Genomic DNA, 25,155 nt, shown 5'->3' on the forward strand with positions numbered 1-25,155 from the left:
TGTGCAGGACACAAGGCATCATAGTCTGAAGTACTTATTTTCCTGTTAAGTTTGCTGTATCCTTCTCATTGCTTAGAGTTAATTCCATTTTGCTTCAGCTTCTCTGAAAGAATTACTCTAACACCATGTCATCATACAAAACGCAAGTCAGATGATAGCCTCTCTTGCCCTTCTTTTAAAGCCAGAGAGTAACCTGGCAATCTACTCTCTGTCCTGCTACCAGCTTCCCTTTCTCTCCAATGGGAAAAGTGGCAGCTCAAGAATTGCCCTCCAGACTGGGCAAGGAGTCCTGTCTATTACCTACTGATGTAGGTACTGATTACCAGACTGATTTTATAACGTCCCATAAGAATTAATGTATGATTTGATTTCATCCTATCAGCCACCCTTTCTGAATAGCAGAAAGGAATGACAGACCAGAACAATCCTTACGACTGATTATGGTCACCTTTTTGTTTTAGGATAAGTTATAACGTCTACTATGGTTTCCTGTATGTATTACAAATTAGGCACTAGTTAAATATACATTTCTTTGTTTTAAGGCTTTAGTAAATAAGAGACAGGACCTTGTACTGTATCTATGTTAAGGAGATTAGAGGAATGTTGAGGGCCTGAAGCCCCAATGTGAATTGTTTTAGTTATAAGATTTACCAAGGCTTGATTTACAATGTATTCTGCTAAATATACAATACTGCGGTCTGTATATCTTTGAAGGTTTCTGTAAGAGATTGTTTGTGTGAATGATGAATACATGCATCAGGAAAAGATAAGGTGTGAAAGCCATCACAAATGTCCAGATGGTCAAGAAAAAGCGAGAGACTTGGAAAGATCAGGAGACAATCAGAAAATATCCATTGTATTTAATGCTAAACATGTTAGCAGCATTGACGACCTCAGAGGTGAGGCAGGCACCCCGGAAGGCGAGACAACAAATAGAGGATAACGAAGGGAAGCCTAACAATAACCATCAAATGATAACACCACTTAAGGACTAATGATTACAGGATGACATTGCAAAATGCATGAACTCAAATAGGAATTTACAACTATAAAGCTGGGGTGTTTCGCCATGGAACTCTGGGTTCAGTCCTGCAAAGCCTCGGAGCATTGGATCGCGACTGAGAAGAGCCCAGCTCCACACTCGTGCTCAATCTAACTGGCCATTAGATTGACTCGAGCCACAACAGACTGGTAACTATAAATATTACTGCAGGTGTGTGTGTCTGTGTGTGTGAGAGAGAGAGAGAGAGAGAGAGAAGCATATACTAATGGTTGTATTTTCAATAAATGCTGCGTATTTACCTTCCTCTATAAAGATCCCGTGTGCTTTGTATGAGCGTAACACTGAGGATTACCTAATAGGTCATATGCAGAGAATAATTTATCAGAAAGAGATTAAATGTGTCCATTTTTGCATGCACAACTGTTAACCTAGTACCAAGTTTGGAGGTGGACTAAGTACTCAATTATACCAAGTCTGAAATTCATATTTACAGCCATTTGAGATACAAAATAAAAACATTTAAAACTAGGTATCTAACAAGTACTTCCTTCCTCTTCCCACAGACACTTAAGCAACACAAACAAGTGAAACAATTTACTTAAAAACTACTAAACACACTCAATTTTGAGGTTGAGGATTTCATTTTTTTTTTTTTAAATGATGGGTAGCTAAACAGGCTGTTTTATAATGGAGCTCTTTTCAACCTCATTCACTTTGTTCATTACCATAAACTCTAGGTCTGCAGTTATATTTTAAAGTTTCTCAACATACTCAAATACTTCAGGCAATGTATATTTCTCTTCCACCACAATGCACCATTACTTGAGCGTATAAGATACCATACTTTTTATGCTGCTGAAAGGAACTGTGCAGGCCTTAAAACCTAGACTAGAAGAAACTTTAATGTAATGATTAGGGCTGTCAAACAATTAAAAAAATTAATCGCTATTAATTGCACTGTTAAACAATAAAGGAATACCATTTAAATATTTTTCATGTTTTCTACATTTTCAAATATACTGATTTCAATTACAACAGAGAATACAAAGTGTATAGCGCTCACTTTATTTTTTATTACAAATATTTGCACTGTAAAAAAAGAAATAGTATTTTTCAATTCACCTACAAGTACTGCAGTGCAAACTCTATCATGAAAGTTGAACTTACAAATGTAGAATTACGTACAAAAAACCCTGCATTCAAAAATAAAACAATGTAAAACTTTACAGCCTACAAGTCCAATCAGTCCGACTTCTTGTTCGGTCAACTGCTCGGACAAGCAAGTTGGTTTACATTTGAAGAAAATAATGCTGCCTGCTTCTTGTTTACAAGGTCACCTGAAATGTGAACAGGCATTTGCATGGCACTGTTGTAACCAGTGTCGCAAGATACTTACGTGCCAGATGCGCTAAAGATTGATACTTCAACCATCATTCCAGAGGACATACGTTCATGCCAATGACAGGTTCTGCTCAATAATGATCCAAAGCAGTGTGGACCGATGCATATCCATTTTAATCATTTGAGTTAGATGCAACCAGCAGGCTGATTTTCTTTTTGGGTGGTTTGGGTTCTGTAGTTTTCACATCAGAGTGTTACTCTTTTTAGACTTCTGAAAGCATTCTCCACACTGTGTCACTCAGATTTTGGAAGGCACTTCAGATTCTTAAATCTTGGGTCAAGTGCTGTCGCTATCTCACATTGATATCTTTGCATTTTGTCAAATTTGCAGTGAAAGTGTTCTTAAAATGAACAACATGTACTGGGTCATTATCTGAGACTGCTACAACAGGAAATATATGACAGAATGTGGGTAAAACATAACAAGAGACATACTGAACTCCTTGGGGGAGAATTGTCACAAATTTAATTAACGCATTATTATTTTTTTTTTAAATGAGCATCATCAGCATGGAAGCATTTCCTCTAGAATGATGGACGAAGCATGAAGAGGCATATTAATCTTTAGCGCATTTGGCACATAAATATCTTGTGACGCCAGCTACAACAGTGCCATGCGAATGCCTGTTCTCACTTTCAGGTGACACTGCTAATTAAGAAGGGGACAGCATTATCTCCCGTAAATGTAAACAAACGTGTTTCTCTTAGTGATTGGCTGAACAAGAAGTAGGACTGAGTGGACTTGGCGGCTCTAAAGTTTTACACTGTTTTGTTTTTGAGTGCAGTTATGTAACAAAAAAACCTACATTTGTAAGTTGCACTTTCATGATAAAGAGATCGCACTACAGTTCTTGTATGAGGTGAATTGAAAATACTATTTCTTTTATCATTTTTACAGTGCAAATCAAAAATATAAAGTTAGCATTTGACACCTTGTAATCTGTGTTTTAACTGAAATCAATATATTTTAAAAAGTAGAAAAACATCCAAAAATATGTAAGAAATTTCAATTGGTGCTCTGTTGTTTAACAGTGCGATTAATCGCAATTAATTTTTTAAAGTTAATCACGTGCGTTAACTGTGATTAATCGACAGTCTTAGTAATAAGAAAACATATCAACGGTCCTTATTTGAAACATACCAGCAAAGTAGGCCAATCTGAAGCCTTTCCTAGAGATAGTGTCATCCGAATGAAATCTGATCCAAACATGGTCTTGTGAAGAGATGTATGGTGATGGAATGGAGGAGCCACATGCTCTATAACCTTCCACATTCTTGTAGGTTCCTATTGTTAACCAATCCGAACTGCATCGTCGTGATCCCTGAACATCAAAATCTTGAAAACTGCAAAAGATACAAAGAGTCAAACTTTGCTAATGAAGTGGCCATTTTACAAGTTATTTGAGAAATTATTGCTGTTTACTGGTCTGAAGTTGAAAAAAGTAAAAAAAAAAAATGGTCATTAAGGTCTTATTGCCTTTCTGCACACAGAATTTTACTATACACTTTGTAATGATGTAACAGAGATGGTCTTTCCCTCACCAGGATCCTAGAAATTCACATGCTTGTAATTCCCCACCCATTCCAAGCTGTTAGGCTATTGCCCCTGAGACTTAGCAACTTCTGTTTGAGACAGAATTTTAGTTTTCATTTAAAAAAAGGTTTTAACTCTTCTGGTTGCAAAGATACTTTTTATAGGACTAATCTCTAATGATTTTGAAATCATATTAAGAGATTTTATTTAAACCAAGTCTCAACATTGTTTCAGTTAAAGCAACTTCCTATGGATGGGCTTACTATTGTAGATGGAGCCAAACAGTATGAGAATTATGATTTAAACATGATTTGGCCCGGTCCACACTAGCTGACTGAACTGTGCTAGATCCTAACTACACAAAAATATAGGTGAGTCACGAGACTCGATTACCATGGAGTGGCATGGCTCCCATCCATACATATCTTTGTGCCTGGGTAAAAGTAGGCCAGTGCAGAGAACAAAGCACTAGACCGGAAATGGCATGGCTAATAAAACGCAGTACATTGATAGAAGAAAGCTAGCACTGATGTCTAACAAATCTTATAAACCTAGCTTAGAATAAAGATTTTAGGAAACATTTTTGTGGTTGAACAGTTGCATCCACTGTACCCTGCAATTTCATGGCATGGCACTGTAAAAAAAGATTTGGGTAGAAATAAAAGCTCTGAACTGAAACAATTTTAAAAAAAGACTACATTCTTAGCCAAGTGTTTATTTTGATAGAACCCTCCTTTCTTCCTGGGTCAGCAAGTCTGCACTGGGAACAAACAAAATCTGCAGCTAAAGCAGTTTCATAATCAGCACTGTGGACTGTATACAGTCCCAGTTCTAACTTGTAACTTGACGTTAAAACAAATTTTGATTTCCCTGGAAATTATGGAGGGGTAGGGAGGGTGTGAACAGAGAAGTACCTGAATATATGGTATAGAAGACAGGACATTATTTCCTCTATAAATGTACAAGGTATATGAAATAGATACCAAAAAAATAAAAGTAAACCTTGACAATTTGTAACGGTTGCCTGTGATTATTTTAGATTTCTATAAGATGAAATCTATCAACATTGCAGCATTCTGGAATTTCCCATGTACCTTTAAAAAAACCTTGACAAAACAGATGGAGTGTAGTGCTACAGAGAAATTAAAAGCAAATTGAAGTAGTAAGAAATCATGACCACTTTTATGAACTTTGGTTTAAAAAGACTAAGCCAAAAGAAATTTTTAATGGAAAAGCTGCAGCAACTCTGTCTCTTCAGCACCAATGACTACATTAAAACGATCAAGTTTTCCATTATAACTTACCACTGAATGCAGGCATTCTATTTGACATTTATAAAATTAGCATTCTGTTTATTCCTTCTTTTGAGCATTTACATATAGAGCCCTGCGCGGATACAAAATTTGTATTTGCATCTGATCTGCAATCCGCGAAAATGATCCGTGGATATCCGCATCTGGATACCTGAGGATATAAAGTGGCTATTTGTGGATTTGCAGGGCTCTACTTACATAAACCCTGAATAACTGTTACTTGTACATCCAAAACTCCTACCCACTTTCTATGAGAATTTTTCATCAGACTTTCTGAAGTGCCAAGACCCAGACCTTGAGCCATGTTTCAGGTCTTCAGAAAAACTAAGATCCCATTCATGTATCTAAATTACGTGACCAAATTTTTAAAAACAACTCAGCATTCAGTAGTCCCTGCTTTCAATGGTAGCTGCTAGGTACTGCACTCTTGAAAATCTGGGCCTTTGAGAACATTGAGATTGCAGAATTGGGCCCAGGTGACAAATGCTACAAGCCAAAGTAGACGTAAAATAGCTGTAGAAAAATATTAAGACAGATCTTGGGGTTAACAGTACAAGTATCAAATTTTGAATAGAGGAGGCTGAGAAATATGTAATCCATAGTTAGCAATATGCAATTAATGACTATTCAATACACCAGGGTGGTACAACAGCAAAATTACCTTATAGTGATGATTTCCCCTGGGTTTGCACGGATATACCAGCTACAGTTGATTTTGGCAGGATATTCAAAAGGCCAGCCTGGACTCGTGATTACCCCACTTGGTGCTCTAATTTGTTCTGGACTATCTCCACAAGCTGAAAGATATTGAAAGCAATTTGACTAACTACACATTTCAAAAACTGGCAAAACAAAATGAATCAAGGTTTACCAGAAAATAAAATAAAAAAATTCTACTGTCACAGATTAAAATCATTGTATCAGTAGAAAGCAATGACATTAAGTCTGGATAACAACAACAACCAGTATGGCCCATGAAGGGCATAGGTCAGAATACTTATTCAGAAAGAGGTGTTTCCTGACATTAAGCATTTTTGACTTCCAGTGCATGCTCAACTATTAATCCCAACATTGGCAAACTTCCTCCATGCCCTTGGTCTTGCTACAAGCAACATATGCCTGCATTTCCCCATCTGTAAAATGGGGATATCACTATCTAGCTGGTAACGGTTGTTACTTGGATTACCCCTATAGGGGACTTTGGTGCAGAGTATGCCATTTTCTCAAATTCGCACTAAAAGATTGGAAAGAGTCTACTCAACCCTTTTTAAAAGCACACCACCACACTCCTCCCTCCTTTGCTCAGAGTTTCTCTTCAATATGAGAACTAGAACATCCCCGAAAATCTGTCTCCTGATGTGCATGGGGTATGCTTTAAGAAAGCAATACTGGCTAAAATGAGGTATACAGTAATTTGGTAATGCATTCTTTCAGTAAAATTAAACTATGGTACTCAGACACATGCTGATAGGTGTATTAGGAAAGAGTGCAATAATGAAAAAAAAATTAATAAATAGCTGAAATTCACCTTTGTGTGGAGAGCCAGCACAAAGCCTGTCCACCAATTAAACCATATTTTGAGGAGTAAGTTGAATTTAAGTAGTCTGCACAGCGGTGAATTTTCCTCATGATAGCAAGTGCTTTGAAAGCAAAGTACTGATTGTGCTCAATATTAGAGTCAGCGTTTAAGGTTGGAAGGGTTCACCAGATCATCCAGTCTGACAGCCTATATATCACATATCAGTAACACACACGAAACCCAACAAATGAAATTAGGCCAAAATATTACAGCCCATAGGAGATAAGACTATTAAGTGCCATAGACAGAGAATAGAGGGGACTGAAGTGCACCAATGCTTGAGGCCACTGTGATGGCAGAGAAATGATTAAGTTTGATAATCCTGGTGAGCAATCTGACCCACAAACTGCAGAGGAAGGTTTGGGGCGGGGGGGAGGGGGAGAGAACACACACACAAGAACACTGCCAACCAGACCTGGGAGGAAATTCCTTCTCAAATCCACATATTGTGATCCGTTTTAATTATACCCCATAATTTAGTCGTATTTTTCTCTATACCAATTTTGCTAACTTTTGCAATGTTATTGCAAATCTTGCTACACTGTTTTTTCTTTAAGCCCTAGACAAAGCCATTTGAGCATTCCAGAACCTCGGCTTTCATTTTCAACGGTTCATTATTCTCCTGGATGCAGAGCTGGTTCAAAAAGCAGAAGGCACATGGAGAATTTATTACTCTTAAAATCTCTCAATTTTTCAGACAATTTTTTGTTTTTTGAATGTTTGGGATTGGCAATATTACTATAATTTCACCCCATATATTCCCACACACTAGAGGTTTATAATTAAATAGATGAGTTATATAGAGGTGCCATACTTATGGTACACATTATAAGATTGGTGAAAAAAGCAAATATCAAAATAAAGAAATTTTTTTTATTCATTATTCAATAAATTGTTCACTTAGTAAAAGTTAATTGGTTTAGTTTCCAGTAAACCCCATAGGTGGTGCTCTTACCCCATTATACTTTAGAAATGCAGTTAACATTCCATGTGCTAACACTGAAATACACACAGTTTGTGTTCGATACTCATGTTACTGACAAGAATCAGACTCAATGAATAGCAAGAAAATTTTTTATAAGTTTACTATTTTCCTTGAATATCCTATTAACACGAACAAAAAACCACAGAGTAAGATATAAAAAATGCATCTAAAGCATTTTAAATGAAACGTTATTCTTGACAAGTACTTCATTGTTGACAAAATACAGATCTTAACTAAAAGTAGTATATTTCAAGTGAAATACACACAATTAGAAAATCCATCTGGTTTTGCATGTTTCCAACCTGACATATAAAACTTTGCTATATAATGCATTTCAAGAAACATTTAAATTTGCTTACATATATAATATCAGGGCAAGTGAAACACTATTAGAACCTCAAAATAGCCACCAAAACATCTGTCATCAAATTTATGAAGCTGAACTTTCTAAAACCCTACATTCATTACAAGATGTACTAAGACATTCATTAAGAAAAGGTTGTCCCAAAAAACAGGCAATAGCTGTAGATCTAAGAAACTAAGTCTTACAACCTCTTCCCATTTGCGATACAATGTTCCCCCGTACCAAACTCCAACCACCCACAATCAACCTCTCCCAGCCATTTGCTAAAGAAATTAAATTGTAACAGTAAGTCATCTGTGCAAATGATGGCACCAAAAACAATTTTCACTTGTTATGCAAGTTTAAAAAAAACAAAAAACACATCTACATGAAAATTAGTTTAGTATTATCGGTAAGAAAGTTGCAGTATTTATTAGCTATATAACCAACAAATTCCACAGACCAGTATTAGTATAAGGCCTTGTAACATGGCAAAATATTGTTTCAATGCCTTAAAAGCATGTACATTGAAGCATGTTATGACTACTGTGCATGAGTAGGGCCCTACCAAATTCACGGCCATGGAAAACACGTCATGGACATGAAATCTGGTTTTATGTGCTCTTCCCTATACAACACAGATTTCATGGGAAAGACCTGTGTTTCTCAAATTGAGGGTCCTGACCCAAGAGAGGTGCAAAGGGGGGGGGGGGTTTGTAAGGTTATTTTAAGGGGCCACTGTATTGCCACCCTTACTTCTGTGCTGTCTTCAGAGCTGAGCAACCGGAAAGCAGCAGCCGTTGGCCGGGTGCCCAGCTCTGAAGGCAGCACCCCATTAGCAGCAGTGTAGAAGTAAGGGTGACAATACCATACCATGCCACGCTTGCTTCTGTGTTGCTGCTTTCAGAGCTGGGCAGTTGGAGAGTGGCGGCTCCCAGCCAGCAGCTGCTACTTTCCAACTATCCAGCCCTTAAGGCAGTGCCGCCGCCAGCAGCAGTGCAAAAGTAAGGGTAACAGAACTGTAAACACCCCCCCGCACATAGTAACCTTGCGACCTCCCTCCCCCACACACAGAGCTCCTTTTTGGATCACAAGTCCTACAATTACAACACCATGAAATTTCAGATTTAAATAGATGAAATAATGAAATTTATGATTTTTAAAATCCTATGAACGTGAAATTGAACAAAATGGACTGTGAATTTGGTAGGGATTAATGTGATCTTGGATGCATAAAGAGGGGAATCTCAATTAAAACATATGAATGGCCATACTAGGTCAAGAGCAACAGTCCACCTAGTCCAGCATCCTGTCTTCTGACAGTGGCCAATGCCAAATTAATCAGAGCGAATGAACAGAACAGAGCAATAATTGAGTGATTCATCCTATGTCGCCCAGTCCCAGCATCTGGCAGTCAAAGGCTTAGGGTATGTCTACATTGCAATTAAAAACCCATGGCTCATGCTAAAGGGCTGTTTAACAACAGTGTAAATGTTTGGGCTTGAGGCTGGGCTCCAGGACCCTGAGAGGTGGGAGGGTCCTAGAGCCAAGGCTCCAGCCCAAGCCTGAATGTTTACACTGGAATTAAACCATCCCTCAGCCAAAGTCAGCTGGCACAGACCAGCTGCGGGAGTCTAACTGCAGTGTAGACATATCCTTAAGGATATCAGAGTATGCAGCTGTGTCCCTGACCATCTTGGCTAATAACTATTGATAGACATATCCTCCATGAACTTATCCAATTATTTTTTAAAACCCACTTATACTTTTGACCTTCGACAAGTTCCACAGGTTGACTGTGTTGTGTGAAGTACTTCCTTTTGTTTGTTTTAAACCTGCTTTCTATTAATTTAATTGGCTGTTTATTGTGTTATGTGAGGGGGTAAAGACTTCCTTATTTACTTTCTCCACACCATTCATGATTTTATAAACCTCTCATATCTCCCCTTAGTCCTCTCTTTTCCAAGATGAACAGTCCCAGTCTTTTTACCCTCTCCTCATATGGAAACTGTTCCATACCCTTAATTATTTTTGTTCCCCTTTTCTGTACCTTTTCCCATTTTAAGTGGGTTTTTTTTCAGATGGGGTGACCAGAACTGAATGCAGTATTGAAGGAGTGAGTGTATCATGGCTTTATATAATAGCATTATATTATCTATCCTTTTCCTAATGGTTCCTAACATTCTCTTAGTTTTCTTGACTGCCACTGAACATTGAGCAGATGTTTTTGGAGAACAAGCCATAATGATCCTATGCTTTCTTTCTTGAGTGGTTACAGTTAATTTAGAGCCCATCATTTTGTATATATAGTTGGGCTTATGTATTACTTTGCATTTATCAATACAGAATTTCATCTGCTAATTTGTTGCCTAGTCACCCAATTTGGTGAGATCCCTTTGTAATTCTTCATAGTTTGCTTTGGACTTAACTATCTTGAGTAATTTTGTCTGCAAAACTTCGCCACCTCACTGTTCACCTTTTTCCAGATCATTTATGAATGTACCTTGAACAGCAATGGCCCTGGTACAGATCCTTGGGGAACACAGCTTGTTATCCCTCTCCACTGTGAAAACTATCATTTATTCCTACCCTCTGTTTCTTCTCTTTTACCCAGTTACTGATCCATGAGAGAATCTTCCCTTATCCCAGGACTGCTTACTTTGCTTAAGAGTCTTTGGGTGGGATCTTGTCAACTGATTTATGAAAGTCCAGGTACACTATACCCCTTGTCCACGTTTGTTGACCCCTCAAAGAATTCTAATAGATTGGTGAAGCATACTTTCCTTTTACAAAAGTCATGTTGACTCTTTCCCCAACAAATCATGTTCAGCTGGGTGTATGATGATTCTGTTCTTTACTAATGTTCTCTACATTTTGCACTGATGAGACTGCTGCTAGAATACTGTGTCCAGTTCTGGTATCCACAATTCAAGAAGGATATTGATAAAATGGAGCGGATTCAGATAAAAAAACCATTAGAATAATTTAAGAATTGGAAAACATACCTTATAGCGGTAGACTTAAAGAGCTCAATCTATATGAGGGACAAATGCTGGATATCGGGACCTTCAATCAAGGTTTAACAAGATCCAATGGCTGAAGCTAGACAAATTTAGACTAGAAATACAGCTTACATTTTTAACAGGGTAATTAACCATTGGAACAATTGACCAAGGGTTGTGGTGGATTCCACATCACTGGCAATTTTAAAACCAAATTCGATGTTTTTCCTAAAACATATGCTCTAGGAATGATTTGGGGGGAGTTCTAGGGAGCCTGCATTATACAGAAGATCAGATGAGATTATCACAATGGTCCCCCCTTTCCAGCTTCGGAATCTCTGAATAGATCCATGAATCTATTCTCAAGAACAAATGTAAACAAAACTTTCAAAGCAGCAGAGAGGGCTGTGAAGTCAGGATTATTAACTGTACAATGGGTGTGCTTCAAAAAAAACCCAAACCCTACCATTCTGAAAGGGAATAAAGATTATAAAAATCTCTTCTTACAATGGAGAATTTCACTAAGGGAAAAAAGAATTTTTCAAAGTGATACACAATTTTAAGGGCAGCTACTGTACCAAAGATAGATATTAAATGGCAGGAACATCAAAGACGCGCTCTTTTTTAAACGCAAATAACTAAATTCTAAATATTATACTTTTGGGTAGAAAAAATAGGCATATTAAATTCTCTTAAAGAAAATATTTTAATAAATCCTTTACTGCGGCCTTGGTGAGGACAATAAGGGTCTTTACAAGAGCTCCTATAACAGACAGACTGGATCTTTCCTGCTCCTCATCCCCTTTTCTGTGAGCATCTATGACTGCTGCTAATGGTAGTTACCCAAGAGCAGGATCTGTGGAAGAGCATTACTTCATTTATCCACACTTCAAAGTTAATTTGGATTAAGGCAGTGTGAGAATTTAAAAAGCAACAGCTGTTACTGAATAACTCCAGATATAGACAAGCCCTGAACACCTCTTTATGTGGCTATGAACATGTGAATGAGAGTGAAGTAAAGAAGTGTAACTGAATTAACAAAACAGTTACACTTAGTACACACAGTGCAGAAAATAAATTGGTAAGAGGGAATATTTTTTTCCCATAACAGCTTTTCAGTTTTAGATGACTTTAGATGTTATTTGTAACTACACTGGACACAAAGTTTTCGTACAAATGCAATTTTCAGGTTGACACTGCCCCCCTTTAAGTAAGTGACTGTGTGGCTTAAAGGATGGTAAAAAAAACAAGGGTTTAGGATTATAGGAAAAGGAACCAGCTTTCTGGGCATTTGTGTGAATTAAGGAAAAAAAACTGCAGGAGGGAATGAGCTGAGCAAGATACGGGACAAGAAAAGGAGAGATACTGGCAACTGTATTAGGTCATGGTTAGAGGGGGCAATATATTATAAAATATATGTAAGCGCATGAGGTTACACTTGTCCCATATAGCTGTTGATACATTGCCATGGAAGTTGGATAGCTTTTTTCAGGTTCCCTTATCCCAGTGGTTCCCAACATTTGTGTGTAGTTTCCCTTCCTTATAACCCATTAGTAGATGGCTGTCTTCCACCCCACCACCCCTAGCACCTTTACTACCACCTTTCATTTTTCCTGTCATTTATCTCCTGCTGTTCCTCCCCCGCCCTTCTTGTAAATATAAGGCTACCTTCTGCTTAGGTTGAAGGTGCCCCACGGACCACAATGTGCTCTGATGACTGAAGTAATTTGCTGTAAGACAAGCTGGATAGGATGGGCTGCTGCCATAGTCTGCATCCCTGCACATATGGACTACTGCTATGGCTAGCTTTAAGAACACATAATAGGGTCAAGCAGCTTTCCCCATTTCCACAACCAGCATCCTCTGCTCCATGCCTCCCCCACACCCCCAATCCATAGAAGTCTACCATCTCCCCAGGTCAGGAAACATCACTTTAAACCATTAGTAGAGTGCCTGGGGTGAACGAAGAAGAGAAGCAAAGAAAGAGTTCCTGGAAACATCATGATACATTAGCTTTCCAAGAACCAATATCAAAATAGTAAAGAAAAACAAAGCTAAACTTACCTAGCAAGAACTAGAGAAGTAAACTTACCTGATGTAACAATGAGCAACATTTCAGGGAAAACAGATATCACAAGAGCAAGGGATAGCAGATTATGGATTTATCTTTATAATAATAGAAGGAGTTTAGTTAAAAAGATAAAAGTATTAGCTACAAGTGTGAACCAGGAGAAGATCAAATACGTTTGTATTATACTAGACACAGTAAGGCTATGGATGCAGCTGAGTAAGAAATGTGAAGGGATTTAAAGTGTTTTATAGCAAAAACAGAACAAAGGACCAAGACTGTGGTAGAGTTCAAGTAAAAAATTGGGAGGATTTCAGTGCCCCCGCCCCCCCCCCGTTGTTGTTGTTTTTTTTTGGGGGGGGGGGGGGGACGAATCATCAGAAATTGTTGACTCAGATTTAATAGGATTGTTAAAGGGGGAAAGGAGCCAGAAAAGTGTCTTTAGGAAGATCTTTACCAGCCTCTAGAACAGGCTGAAAAAACTTCAGCTGAAATGCTGGAGGAGACAGCTAAAACACTGGCCACCATCTGCACTGCAAAACTGACAATGTTCTCAAACAATGCTTATAAACAAGGCACATTGAGTGTGATTTAAAAAACAACACCACTTTTTTTAAAAAAACACCAATACAGAGAGGTGTTAAAACTGTACAAGTTGAGATTATTTGGGTTTTGTAAAAACGATGAAGTAAATTCAATTTCACAATAAAGATGGGTCCTGTTATGTAAAACCTTCGCTCAATCCTGTAGAATGAGATAGTAAAATTTGTAACTTTTCAATCATCGCTAGTATGATCATTAAGTTCTGTAACCTTTTGCAAACTTTGTAACTTTAGTTATTGTTAGCATATCCTTTTAAATTTTGTAACTTTTGCAAGCTTTGTAACCTTTTCAGTTACCACTTGTATAAACCTCCAAGCTTTGCAATATTCCATCAGGCAATCAGAGAGAGTGTGAACAATGGAGTGTGTGGGACTGGGTGGAGAGGAACTGCAAGGAGAAAAGAGCCTGGAGCCAGGTGTGTCAGATGTAATCTGCCCTGAGAAGGCAATCATGGGGTACTGTAAAGAAAAGAAGAACCTGGTATGCATGAAAGGAACGAGGCCTGGGAATGCTTCTCGGTGACGGACACAGAAGAGAAACTCGGTGTATGTGACAGGAGCCGCCCAGTTCCAATAAAAGGAAGAAGGCATGCACACAAGCCCCCGGCTTCTTGACCTGCTCGCTATTCATGATTGCAGACGGACACACCAGATCTACTATGCTTTGGCTTCTCAGCTTCCTCTGCTGTCTCCGGTAACTCTCCGCCTGTGTGAGTGTGTGGGAGCATGAGAGTATGAATGTAATGAATGTGTGCGTGCATGAATAAGTTCCCTTTTCTGTTTAATCTGATAGCGGCATTTAATAAAACCAATACAAGCGTAACCCTGGGTTGGTTTCTGGGGAAACTGAGGTATCAGGTCTGTAAAGGGTCACCATTATCAGCTTGCATCACATGCATCTGACTGAGTGAGTATTCACCCACGAAAGCTCCAATACGTTTGTTAGTCTATAAGGTGCCACAGAACTCTTTGCCGCTTTTACAGATCCAGACTAACATGGCTACCCCTCTGATCATTATCAGCTTGCAATCTAGACAATTTAAAAAAAAATTGTACGGAATTTTGTAGGGACTACATCTACCCCTTTCCTATTTGTGTGTTTCTATAATGACATTTATAATTTAAAAAATATATTTCTTTCATGTTGCCATGTGAACGACTCACACAAATGGGGTGAGGGAGGAACTGAGTCATCACTCAGGGAATAAGATAGCAATATTAACTATATTGTACAAAATAAATTTTCAAAGGCAGCATATGAACAAGTTGAAATACTGAAAAAAAAACACTCCCCAGTCTTTCAGTAAGTACTTATTTACCAAAGGTGTTATTTACTGAAGAAATGCCCCTTGAAGAATTCCAGACTGGCACTTCTCTCCCCCACCTGGATATTTTTGAAGGTCCAAACACTGGTTACACTAATGGCCGCTGACACGCAAAAAAAATGCTCATACAAGAACACAATATGATTCTTTTAATACTATGCTGAAAGAGCTATGCTCATTTATATTAAGGAGCAAGTGCTAGTCTGACATACATAACCTGTTATAACAAAAACACCAGGGATCATGGTATTTTATGCTATTAAAGCATGGCTTAGTAACGGTTTTAGAATACCAGCATCAGAAGTCTACAGATAAGTCAAGACAGCCATTTCATTCTAAACCCCTCTTCAATCATAACTTTCTGAAAAAAAGTTTCATGCTTGTTTTTTTTTTTCCAATGTCAAGTTTAAAGTTGAATTTGAAAAGATCAAAGGGCAAAAGCCTTTGTCCACCGGTTGCAAATGTTTTTAAACAAGTTTTCTGGCTTTAAGGAAGCTGCTTTGACTTTTTCAAATTTCCTAATAAAATTACTTTGTTTTGACTCACTGGTGTATGTAATCCTCAATGAGGAACAATAGATTTGGGGGGAGAAGTTTTGAAAATACAATCGTAGTTGTTTGAAAGGCAGATATTGTACATGTGCAGTATGTCCTTATCCTCGCTGATTTAAGTGCATACTTCAAGCATCTGCAGTATAAGGCATGGACCATTTCAAAACAGGGTACAGATGGATCAACGGGCAGTTTTCTTCTCTTCAGAACTTATTCTTTAACTCACCTCCACCCTTTTCCATTTAATCATTACATTATATTGCAAAACAATCTGAGATTAATGTGCAGAAAGCATGTCAATGGCAAAGAAACTAAAAAAAGAATCGCAATGAAAAATATCCATCATGCACATTTAGGAGAAAGAAGGTAATAGGTAAATTAAACTATTTATTTATTGTTTCCAGCTGGGAATATACATATTTGGAAACTGACATTTACAAAAATTAAGAACCATATTGCTCTCTTACTCCTCAGGGGCTGGCAGCCCCTTACAGCAGGGGCGGGCAAACTTTTTGGCTGAGGGCTGCATCGGGTTTTGTAAATTGTATGGAGGGCCGGTTAAGGGAGGGGGGTTGTGGGCCGGCCCCACCTCCTATATGCCCCCCCCCCCCGGGACTCCTGCCCCATCCAACCCCCCCGTTCCCTGAACAGCCCCTCTGGGACCTCTGCCCCATCCCCCCATCCCCCCCCCCCCCCGGCTTCCTGTCCTCTAACCACCCTTGGACCTCCGCCGTCCCATCCAACCCCTCCTCTCATTCCTGACAGCCCCTCTGGCACTCCTACCCCATCTAACCACCCCATATCCCTGTCCCCTGACTGCCCCTGGAACCCCTGCCTCTGACTATCCCATCCAACCCCCTCCTTCCTGTCTGTCCCCTGGGACCCCTACCCCATTCAACCCCCTGTTCCCCCCAACCCCTCCAAACCCTATCTACACCCCCACCCCCGACCACCACCCTGAACTCCCCTTCCCTTTATCCAACCCCTCCTGCTCCATGCCCCCTTACCGCGCTGCCTAGAGCACCGGTAGCTGGCGGCACTACAGCCGCGCCACCCAGCTGAAGCCAGGTCACGCCGCCGCCGCCGCCGCCACCACAGCCCAAGTAGCTCACAGCCCTGCCACCCAGAGCATTGTGCCGGTGGCGGAGCAAGTGAGCTGAGACTGCGGGGGAGGGAGGATAGCAGGGGCTAGCCATAGTTTGCTCACATCTGCCTTAGGATATGTCTATACTGCAATTAAACATCCCTGGCTGGCCCATGCAGCTGACTTGGGCTGTCTAATTGTGGGGTAGATGTTTGGGCTCAGCATGCAGCCCAAGCACTGGGATCCTCCCGTCTCACAGAGTCCGATAGCCCATGCTCCAACCCTAGCCCCAAACATCTACCCCACAATTAGACAGCCCCTTAACCCAAGCCCAAGTCAGCTGGCACACGAGGGTTTTTAATTGCAGTGTAGACGTACCCTTACAGTCTGCACTAACACCACGGAGACAGTTGTGTTATTCCCTTTTCCTAGCACAGCTCAGATCACCCTCTGCATTGGCTCAGCTGTGCTGGTCAGATTGTTAGGGGACTGACCCAAGACTCCACCACTTTCTACCCATCCACACATGAAAATGGGTAGCAGCAGGTGCTTTCTCCCCCTGAATTGTGACACATGATGCAGGTTGTCACAAGAAGAAAAGGGATGAGGTCCTGGATTTCTTCTCCTGGAAGTTAACAAAAAATTGTGGCATGAGATTTCACATTTTGTGAGGCTGGGTCCACCCCATTTTCAACAATGACTATACACAAGAGCTGTAAACATCTGTGCTATTTATTATTAATACAATGTCTGCCGTAAACATGCATGGCACTTTACTACTTTGCACACCAATTCTGAGGAAATTGATGATGATGCAGCAGCACTAGGACAGACAGCAAAGGTCTACTATAATTTGAACTTGACAAGTCATCACCTGACAAGCAATAGAAATAAAATAAGTAGTATGATGGAGAGGGTCAACTGATCAGAAACTTACCTAAACAAAAGTGTATTTTCATATAAAATTAGAAGTTTAATCACATGACACTATACCGCAATAAAAAAAAAAAACAACAACAACAAATCCAAGGAATAGTGTTTTCAAATTTTGTAAACTCTTTCACTTAGCAAAACCTGAGTTTACATCCTGGCCTCCATTCTCAAAAGACAATTTGGAAAAGGTGCTGGTTCCCAGGAACTAATGGGAGTTTCCCCATGAGATTATAGGAGCTAGATCTCTTCACCCTCAATTTTACTAGGCTCTGAGAATGCTCTTTGAAGTCTCCCATAAGCCACTTGTGATGGGGTGTGCATACCCCACACTAGACAAGAAAGGTTTAATCCTGTACTATGGGCAGAGGAAGTCCCGTCCCTCAGACCCTGCTAGGCATGCTCCAACTAATGTGTTAGTATAAAGGAGAGCAGTTTACCTCAGTCTGGACTGGCCACTGATGAGGAAGCGTGCTCAATGGACACTCCAGGCCAGGAATAGCTACAGCCCCTGACAGTGGGAACCAAAGAACTCGGGTACCAGACCGGAGACCTGCTACCTATAGTTGACTAGTGGGAATTCGACTTTCAGGGATCTACCCAGAGACTGGACGATAGCTTCTAGAACCACAGTAGGAAGTGGCCCAGGGAGGCGGAGTGAATGGTATCTCCCACCCATATAAAGTCAGTTGTGTTGTGGTTGGAACTTGGCTGACTGGGTGATGAATGTACTTGCCCCAGAGAGCTGGTGGCAGCCCCTGACTCTGGCCACTTCCCTGTGCAGCCCTGCACCCAAGGGCTGCTATATTGACTCTGGCAACTAGGCTGCGTAGCCCTGAACCCCAGGGCAGCCACTTTGACTCTTACCATTGAGCTGCACTGTTTTGAGTCCCAGGACAGTCTGGTAGACTGTAACCATGGTGCCACCACAACCCCACTCTACGTCAAAGGAGGATGGGGTGTGCATACACTGCACCCACTGCTTTGGGCAGATGTGCCAGAAAGTGTGGGATAGATACCAAGAAGGCACTGTAATGGAAACTGTGCAGTACTGCGAAGAGATGGTTGCAAGGTAAAACTGCACCCCGAACAGCCAATTTGCACTACTGGTCCTTACATAGCTGTTATCTTATCTGTATGTTTACCAGTGGCTTAATTCTCTAGAGTACAAATATCTTAAATATACTTATAAGCCATGCAAAACTCTGCCCACAGCCCACCTGACAGCTTTTCAATCTATTAGCCTTTTATGAAGATTGAATGAAGATTACTTGAGAGTCACCTAGTCCTTTGTGGACATTTGTCCACACCACAAACACACAATTCAGCATGAATGGTAGTTACTCCTCAGGAAAGACCCAAGAACTATAATAATTAGATGGCTGCAGGCAGGATTGTGGTATAGTATACTGGCAAAGGAGTGTAGCAACCCTTTAGCACTGCTTGTCCACACTATGGTCTGTATTATACCAGCATCTATCAGTTCCTCAATTTCATGAGCTGCAAATTTTTCTTTTTTTTATTTTTTTATTAAAGAAACTGTGCAGTCAAGTGAACAGTAGTTTCAGGTACTGTGTCAATCTAATCAAGCAAAATGTATAACTTCTGGATTTGTTATTCTTTGATAGCAAGTGTCTCCAAAATTACATTTCAATAAATTTCATTTCACAAAACTTTGCTATGGAAAGAAAATATCAATTCAACTTAAACCAACTTTACTCTTAGTTCAATGTTTGTATGGAAAAATAATTAAGCAGTCCACTTAGAAAAGCATAATCTGTTCATGAGCATGCAGGTATCAATTTTATCTTATGAGAATTTTTCCATGTTCCAGTTGCTTCATTCCTTATTACATGCTGCAAAAGGCAGTAATAATTTTTATAGCCAAATATCTCTTCTTAAGATACCAGGTGGCTTTCAATATTTACCATTTAAGTCATGCATGAAATTTAAACATTACAAAAAAATGACTTACCAGTTGACACTCCTGAAATATGCACATTTTCAGAATGTTCTGCAAGAGCACCATTTCCTAAAATTAAACATAATGAATAAACTAATTTCCAAGATAAAATTTGTAAAAATTCTTCAGATACCCTTCTATAAAAAAGAGAAAGAACAAAACTGAGCTGCTTTGATTAATATTCAATATTTGAGATCCTAGGCTTCTTCTACAACACCACCTTTGAGAGAGATTAGAAAAACACAACTATTGTACAATTATGAGGAAAACAAAGCACTTTTATCAGTCTGTATGGAGTGGTTGAATAAACTGGAAAATTAGGGAGGGAGAACCCGGTAAGTTTTTTGGTTTTGAGAACTTCCAGTACATTAAAAAAAGGATTTGGATTTCCTGCAACACTTTTACTTTATTTCAATTGTTTTGTTTTTCAGGGGAAGTTATTTTAATGAGCCTTTTTTTTTTTTTAAAACAGAGAAACAAAAAGGAAAGCAATTGCTATGCAAACAAAGACATCCATGAGAGATAACTTTGCTAATGAATGCTGCCTGCTCATCTATCCAAGAAGATAAATTTCGATCTAACCAGTGACTAGACACCAATGTGCACTGCAAATTAAATGTGCCATGCAAAGACTGTATGAAAAAACTGTATTAAAAACTAAGGGACAAGAAAAAAGGATATTTTTATTGCCAGCCACTGCTCTGCTACATTATGTTACAAATTTAAGTTAATGTTTCTCCGATAGAATTTGTTCCTCTCCATGTTGGTTTTTTTTGCATTTGTTCATTTCATCCCATTTTATGTACTTTTTTTTTTTTGTTTCTACTCCTCTGTTTCTTCGTGCATTTCTCCCCGTGGCACATCAACTTTCACTCTCCCTTTCTTTCCGCTACAATTTTTTTTAACCTTTACAACTGTTTTTGGAGCCTTCTAATAATCAAACATGCCTATGAAGCAGCCCATTTACCGTATGTGAAGTTGCAGATCATGCAAGACAGCTGTTCTGATGAATGGTGTGCACTGATCAGATAAAGGAACCTATAGCTTGAACCAAACCAGTAAAAAAGTTTTGCAGCCACAAACAGGACTCAACACCAAAAAGATCTGGCTGAGTTCTTAATTCAGAACCTATGTTGGGGGGAGGAGTGGAAGGGGAGGGGAAGAGATGGGCAGAAGGGTTCTTCTAGTCATCTACTGGAAAATATATAATAAAGTAACAATACAAAGTATGAGGAGAAAGTATGTGTTTCTGAAGATTCTAACACAAATTGGAAAGCCTATGGCCAAGAACACATCTCAGTGCTCAACAGCTGTGTTTAGGAGTTACAAAAAAAATGTTTCCTGTGTGATAGCAAAGGAACACCAAAGATGGAGACTATTCTTTCACTCACTTCCCAAGAAAACTGTACAATCATGTATTAAAAAATCATGTATTAATAACTAGAGCTGGGATAAAAAAAACACTGAAAAAAAGACAATTTCTAAGTTGTTTCCATTTCTCAGTATTTGAAAAGGATCCATTTTCCATTTTTTTCCCTAAGGTTTGTGAATTTTATTGAAAAGGATACTGAAATTTCAATATGATTTTGATAGATTAATAACATTTGTAATATTTTTCAAGGAACACTAGCAAAATCCAAAGATCTCTAAACTGAGTGTGTTTGGGTTTTTTTAAAGAAACCACATTCCAACAAAATTTTTCTCGAAATTTTCAAAAACTTCATTAATGATGAATAGTTTCAGTCCAGTTAAACAAATAGGATTTCCAAAATTGAAAGGAATACCTATACCCATATCCAAAAATTAAACCCACAATTAATTCTCTCAATGGTGTCAAGTATCAGAGGAGTAGCCGTGTTAGTCTGGATCTTTAAAAGCGGCAAAGAGTATTCACCCACGAAAGCTCATGCTCCGATACATTTGTTAGTCTATAAGGTGCCACAGAACTCTTTGCGGCAATTAATTCTTTATTGACCACGCTACAAGAAAGGTTAAAATATAGCCTTATATGACCTATCAAATTTAAAGCTGCCTCCATTTTACATAGCGGGAAATCTAGATATTCACATTACAAGAAATTCTTGCGCCTCATTTATTTTAAAGTTTTCAATAACAGTTGGCTTTTCTGAGCCTGTACTGTAAGCAGCACTCTTGCTTTAAAATAATGTTACACCTCTACCCCGATATAACACGAATTCGGATATAATGTGGTAAAGCAGCGGGCAGCCGTGGACCCTTTAAAGTGCCGCCCACGCCCTGCTGCTTTACCGCGTTATATCCAAATTCATGTGGAGCCCATGGCCTTTTAAATCCCTGCTCGAGCCCCGCTGCCGGAGATCCGGCAGTGATTTAAAGGGCCCGGGGCTCCCTGCAGCGGCTGGGGCTCCAGGCACTTTAAATCACCACCGGGGAAGCCGGTTCAGTCCAGCACGGCGTACTGGCTCTTGCCAATCTGAGATTGAAAAAGGAAGAAAACCAAAGTAATATACAGGAACATGATATTACAGACTAAGAAGGTAATAGTTCTGATGAAACCACATCTACAATATCAAAAGCTATTGAAAAGCTGGAAGGAATTTAGAGAACAACAACAGAATTCTAAAAAAATGTAGTGAGAATGATTTAAGATTAAGCAATAAATAGCTTTCTTACTTAGACTGTCAGGAACAAACAGAAGTGGAAATGTATAATCCTTAAAATAGCTGTACACACCAAGAATGGATAGGATTTGTTAGGACCACACAATAGGGCATAAATTGGAAGTAATGAGGTTAGTTCAGGGTTCTCAACCTATATGCGGTCCACAGTATGTTATGTGGGCCGCATCCGATACTACCTGTATGGCCGTGAGGATGTCACATGGGGCATAGCTGTGTGCTGATTGGGCCACAAGTCGCCCATGGGCTGCAGGCTGAGAACCACTGGTTCAAGAGAAAACACCATAAACTAAATTAATATCCAAAACAGGGCCGCCTTTCTAACATCTTCCACTCTAAATGAGTCCTTCAGCCCACCAGTCTAACATCTGATATTAACAGAGATCACATTTATCTAACAGGCCACCCTCCAAACACCAACACAGGGAAGATCAGGATCTCATTTGGAAGTGGGGGAAAATGTAGTTGTCCAGTGGGTCTGAGTAATGGACTCAAAAGGTAGGTATTTTGCTATTATTTTCCTCGCCATATTCCCGTTTACACATTATACGAAATACCAATCTTGTGGACCTGACCAGGATACTATATACTTCCTTTTTATTAGGAACTAAGTAAAATGTGTACACTTACACCAGATGCCATTTAGGGTTCATCACTCCCAAAAGCTTAATTAAATCTTTTCAGCAGAGTTCCTTATTTGACCTTAACTACGATGTCAGAATGGCTCTGCCATAAAGTTAATCCACTGCAAAAATCAAGATATTTGATAATAAAATGGTAATTTTCACTAAAAATTAGAACACTAAACATCTTTTTAGATTCCTGAAATTCTAGACATTAATTAAAATGGAATTTGAGTAAAAGGGCAGTTATTTGATCAATGAGGTTTCTCATGTTTAGCATTTTTTATTTTTCAATTTTAAAGAAATACACTCAAAGTTCTCTCCCTTTTAAATCTAATAAAATATTAATTAAAAGTACCACCATCTAAAAATAGATGTTTAATCTGAAACACAAATCTAGAGGTAAAATTTGCCTGAACCAGTTATACGGAGTTGGATATTTTAGATTTTTGATTAATAGTGTTTCTTTCTGATGTGCTAAAGAAAGTTTTGGTGTATGTGTTTTACGCGTTTACCTTACATGCCACAGAGTAGAGTTTGTTTTCAAGAAAATTCACATCTTAGAAGAATACCTGTGTCGTCAGATGTTGGCTGCGTGTGTGTTCTCTCTGTGCGCTGCACTGGCTCTGGCCAGATAGCCTGTACAGCAGGTTCCAACCGAACTACCCAATAACCACAGACCCGTTCAGTAGCGAAAGCACCCGGCCAGGTTTATTGTTAACGAAGCACAGGTCCTAGTATCCCGTAGACTCTACGAGACCACATGTATACCCATCACAATGGACCAACTAAGTGGGACTTTCCACTGCCCCTTAGACCAGCCAAAGACATTCCTCTGAGACTCCATTTTATACACCGATACAAACAAGTTACGTATTTCCCCTCTGACGTGGTTAGCTGCCACCCTCTAACATGGTAAGCTACTTCCCTCTACCTTGTACATGTTGGTTTGATCAAAACATATCTGTCCATCACACTGTCATCCTGACCTTATCTTTCAGAGGTCAATGTGTTCCTCTTATCTTTGGGGAATGTGTTATCAGGGTGTTCTGGTACCACCCTTCAGGAACATGTTTGCATGAGTGTCCTGTGCAAAGCACTTCTCAAGAATGTGTGTGGTTCTGCAATACCAGCCCTATTTTTGCCAAATTCTGTGAGCATGCATGCAGGCAGAGCCTGACTTCTGCTCACAGCCTGTCTCTTGCTAATTGTGCTTTATATTAGGAAGGCGTGACCACTACTTTAGTTCAGGCCTCAGGCCTCACACTGGGCCTCTGATACAAGGGCTGACGTCTCTGGCTCCCTTTCTACTACAACTTGTTTGAGGAGCTTACTAAAATTGAAAGAACTGATTGGATGACAGACCAGGAATACATGGTATCTCTGGTGTACGTGGTTCATAATACATTTTACACATGGGTCAGACCTTTGTAATTCCATTAAAGTAATATAAAAGCAGCTGTTTAAGAGGAAATAAAACTAAAACGAGCCTTGGCCAAACATGTAGTTGAAGGACAAGTGCAGATCCAGACAGCAACCCAACTTTTTTTTAAAAAAAATCTCAAGCTAGAATAAGCATGCATTGAAAAAATGTTAACTTTAGATTAAAATCCTTTGTAGTAATGATGTGTAAACCTAAGTTTTGAATCCATTTCTAAGTAAGATTTTCACTTCAAGAATGGGGGGAGGGGAGAATTAATGTCTACTACACTCGTTTCTCAACAAATGTAGTGATTCATCAGCTGCGATGAAAACCGCCAGTTAGTCGGAAAAACGAGTAAGTTCTACACAGTAGAGTCTGCACCAGGACAATCTCCACTAGAATATAGTCTGTTTTAGAACAACTACTTCAAAGTATTTTCCAAGGTTCAAAACACAGTTGTGATCACTTTTACTAGGTCACCAATTTTGGCTGACCAATTAAGATTAATTTCCCGCTACTTTGAAACCCCAAAATGATGATTTTTTATTTTCTAATTTGGTTTCTCTATGTCCCTTAGCATCTCAGCTCAGAGAGAGAGAGAAAAATATATAAAACTCTTCCTACCAGCAGACAGAAAATTGGGGGGGGGGGCGAGAGGAGGGAGGCAAGAAAGCACGCAGTGTCACTTCATAACAGCCTAGTCAAAGAAACAAAAAAGCCCATATGCTCCCCACCCCCAAGTGTTGGAAGGGAACAAATATATGGGGAA

The 25,155-nt window shown here is 39.3% G+C and overlaps 1 protein-coding gene across 2 annotated transcripts in view; it reads right to left on the reverse strand.

Moving 5' to 3' along the window:
* The window catches only part of LRP12 (LDL receptor related protein 12), an 86,339-nt gene that overhangs the window by 26,583 nt on the left and 34,601 nt on the right, over positions 1-25,155 (reverse strand). The window contains exons 2-4 of one of the 2 annotated variants that reach the window (XM_039526924.1): positions 19,696-19,752; positions 5,913-6,048; positions 3,546-3,748 (exon numbers count right to left, since the gene is read on the reverse strand). In XM_039526924.1, the coding sequence (XP_039382858.1) occupies positions 3,546-3,748; positions 5,913-6,048; positions 19,696-19,752 (396 nt within the window). The remainder of the gene's footprint in view (positions 1-3,545; positions 3,749-5,912; positions 6,049-19,695; positions 19,753-25,155) is intronic. The other variant, XM_039526925.1, reaches the window with a different exon arrangement.

The sequence above is a fragment of the Mauremys reevesii genome, linkage group 2 (genome assembly GCF_016161935.1).
Source record: "Mauremys reevesii isolate NIE-2019 linkage group 2, ASM1616193v1, whole genome shotgun sequence".
NCBI classification, from domain to species: Eukaryota; Metazoa; Chordata; order Testudines; family Geoemydidae; genus Mauremys; species Mauremys reevesii.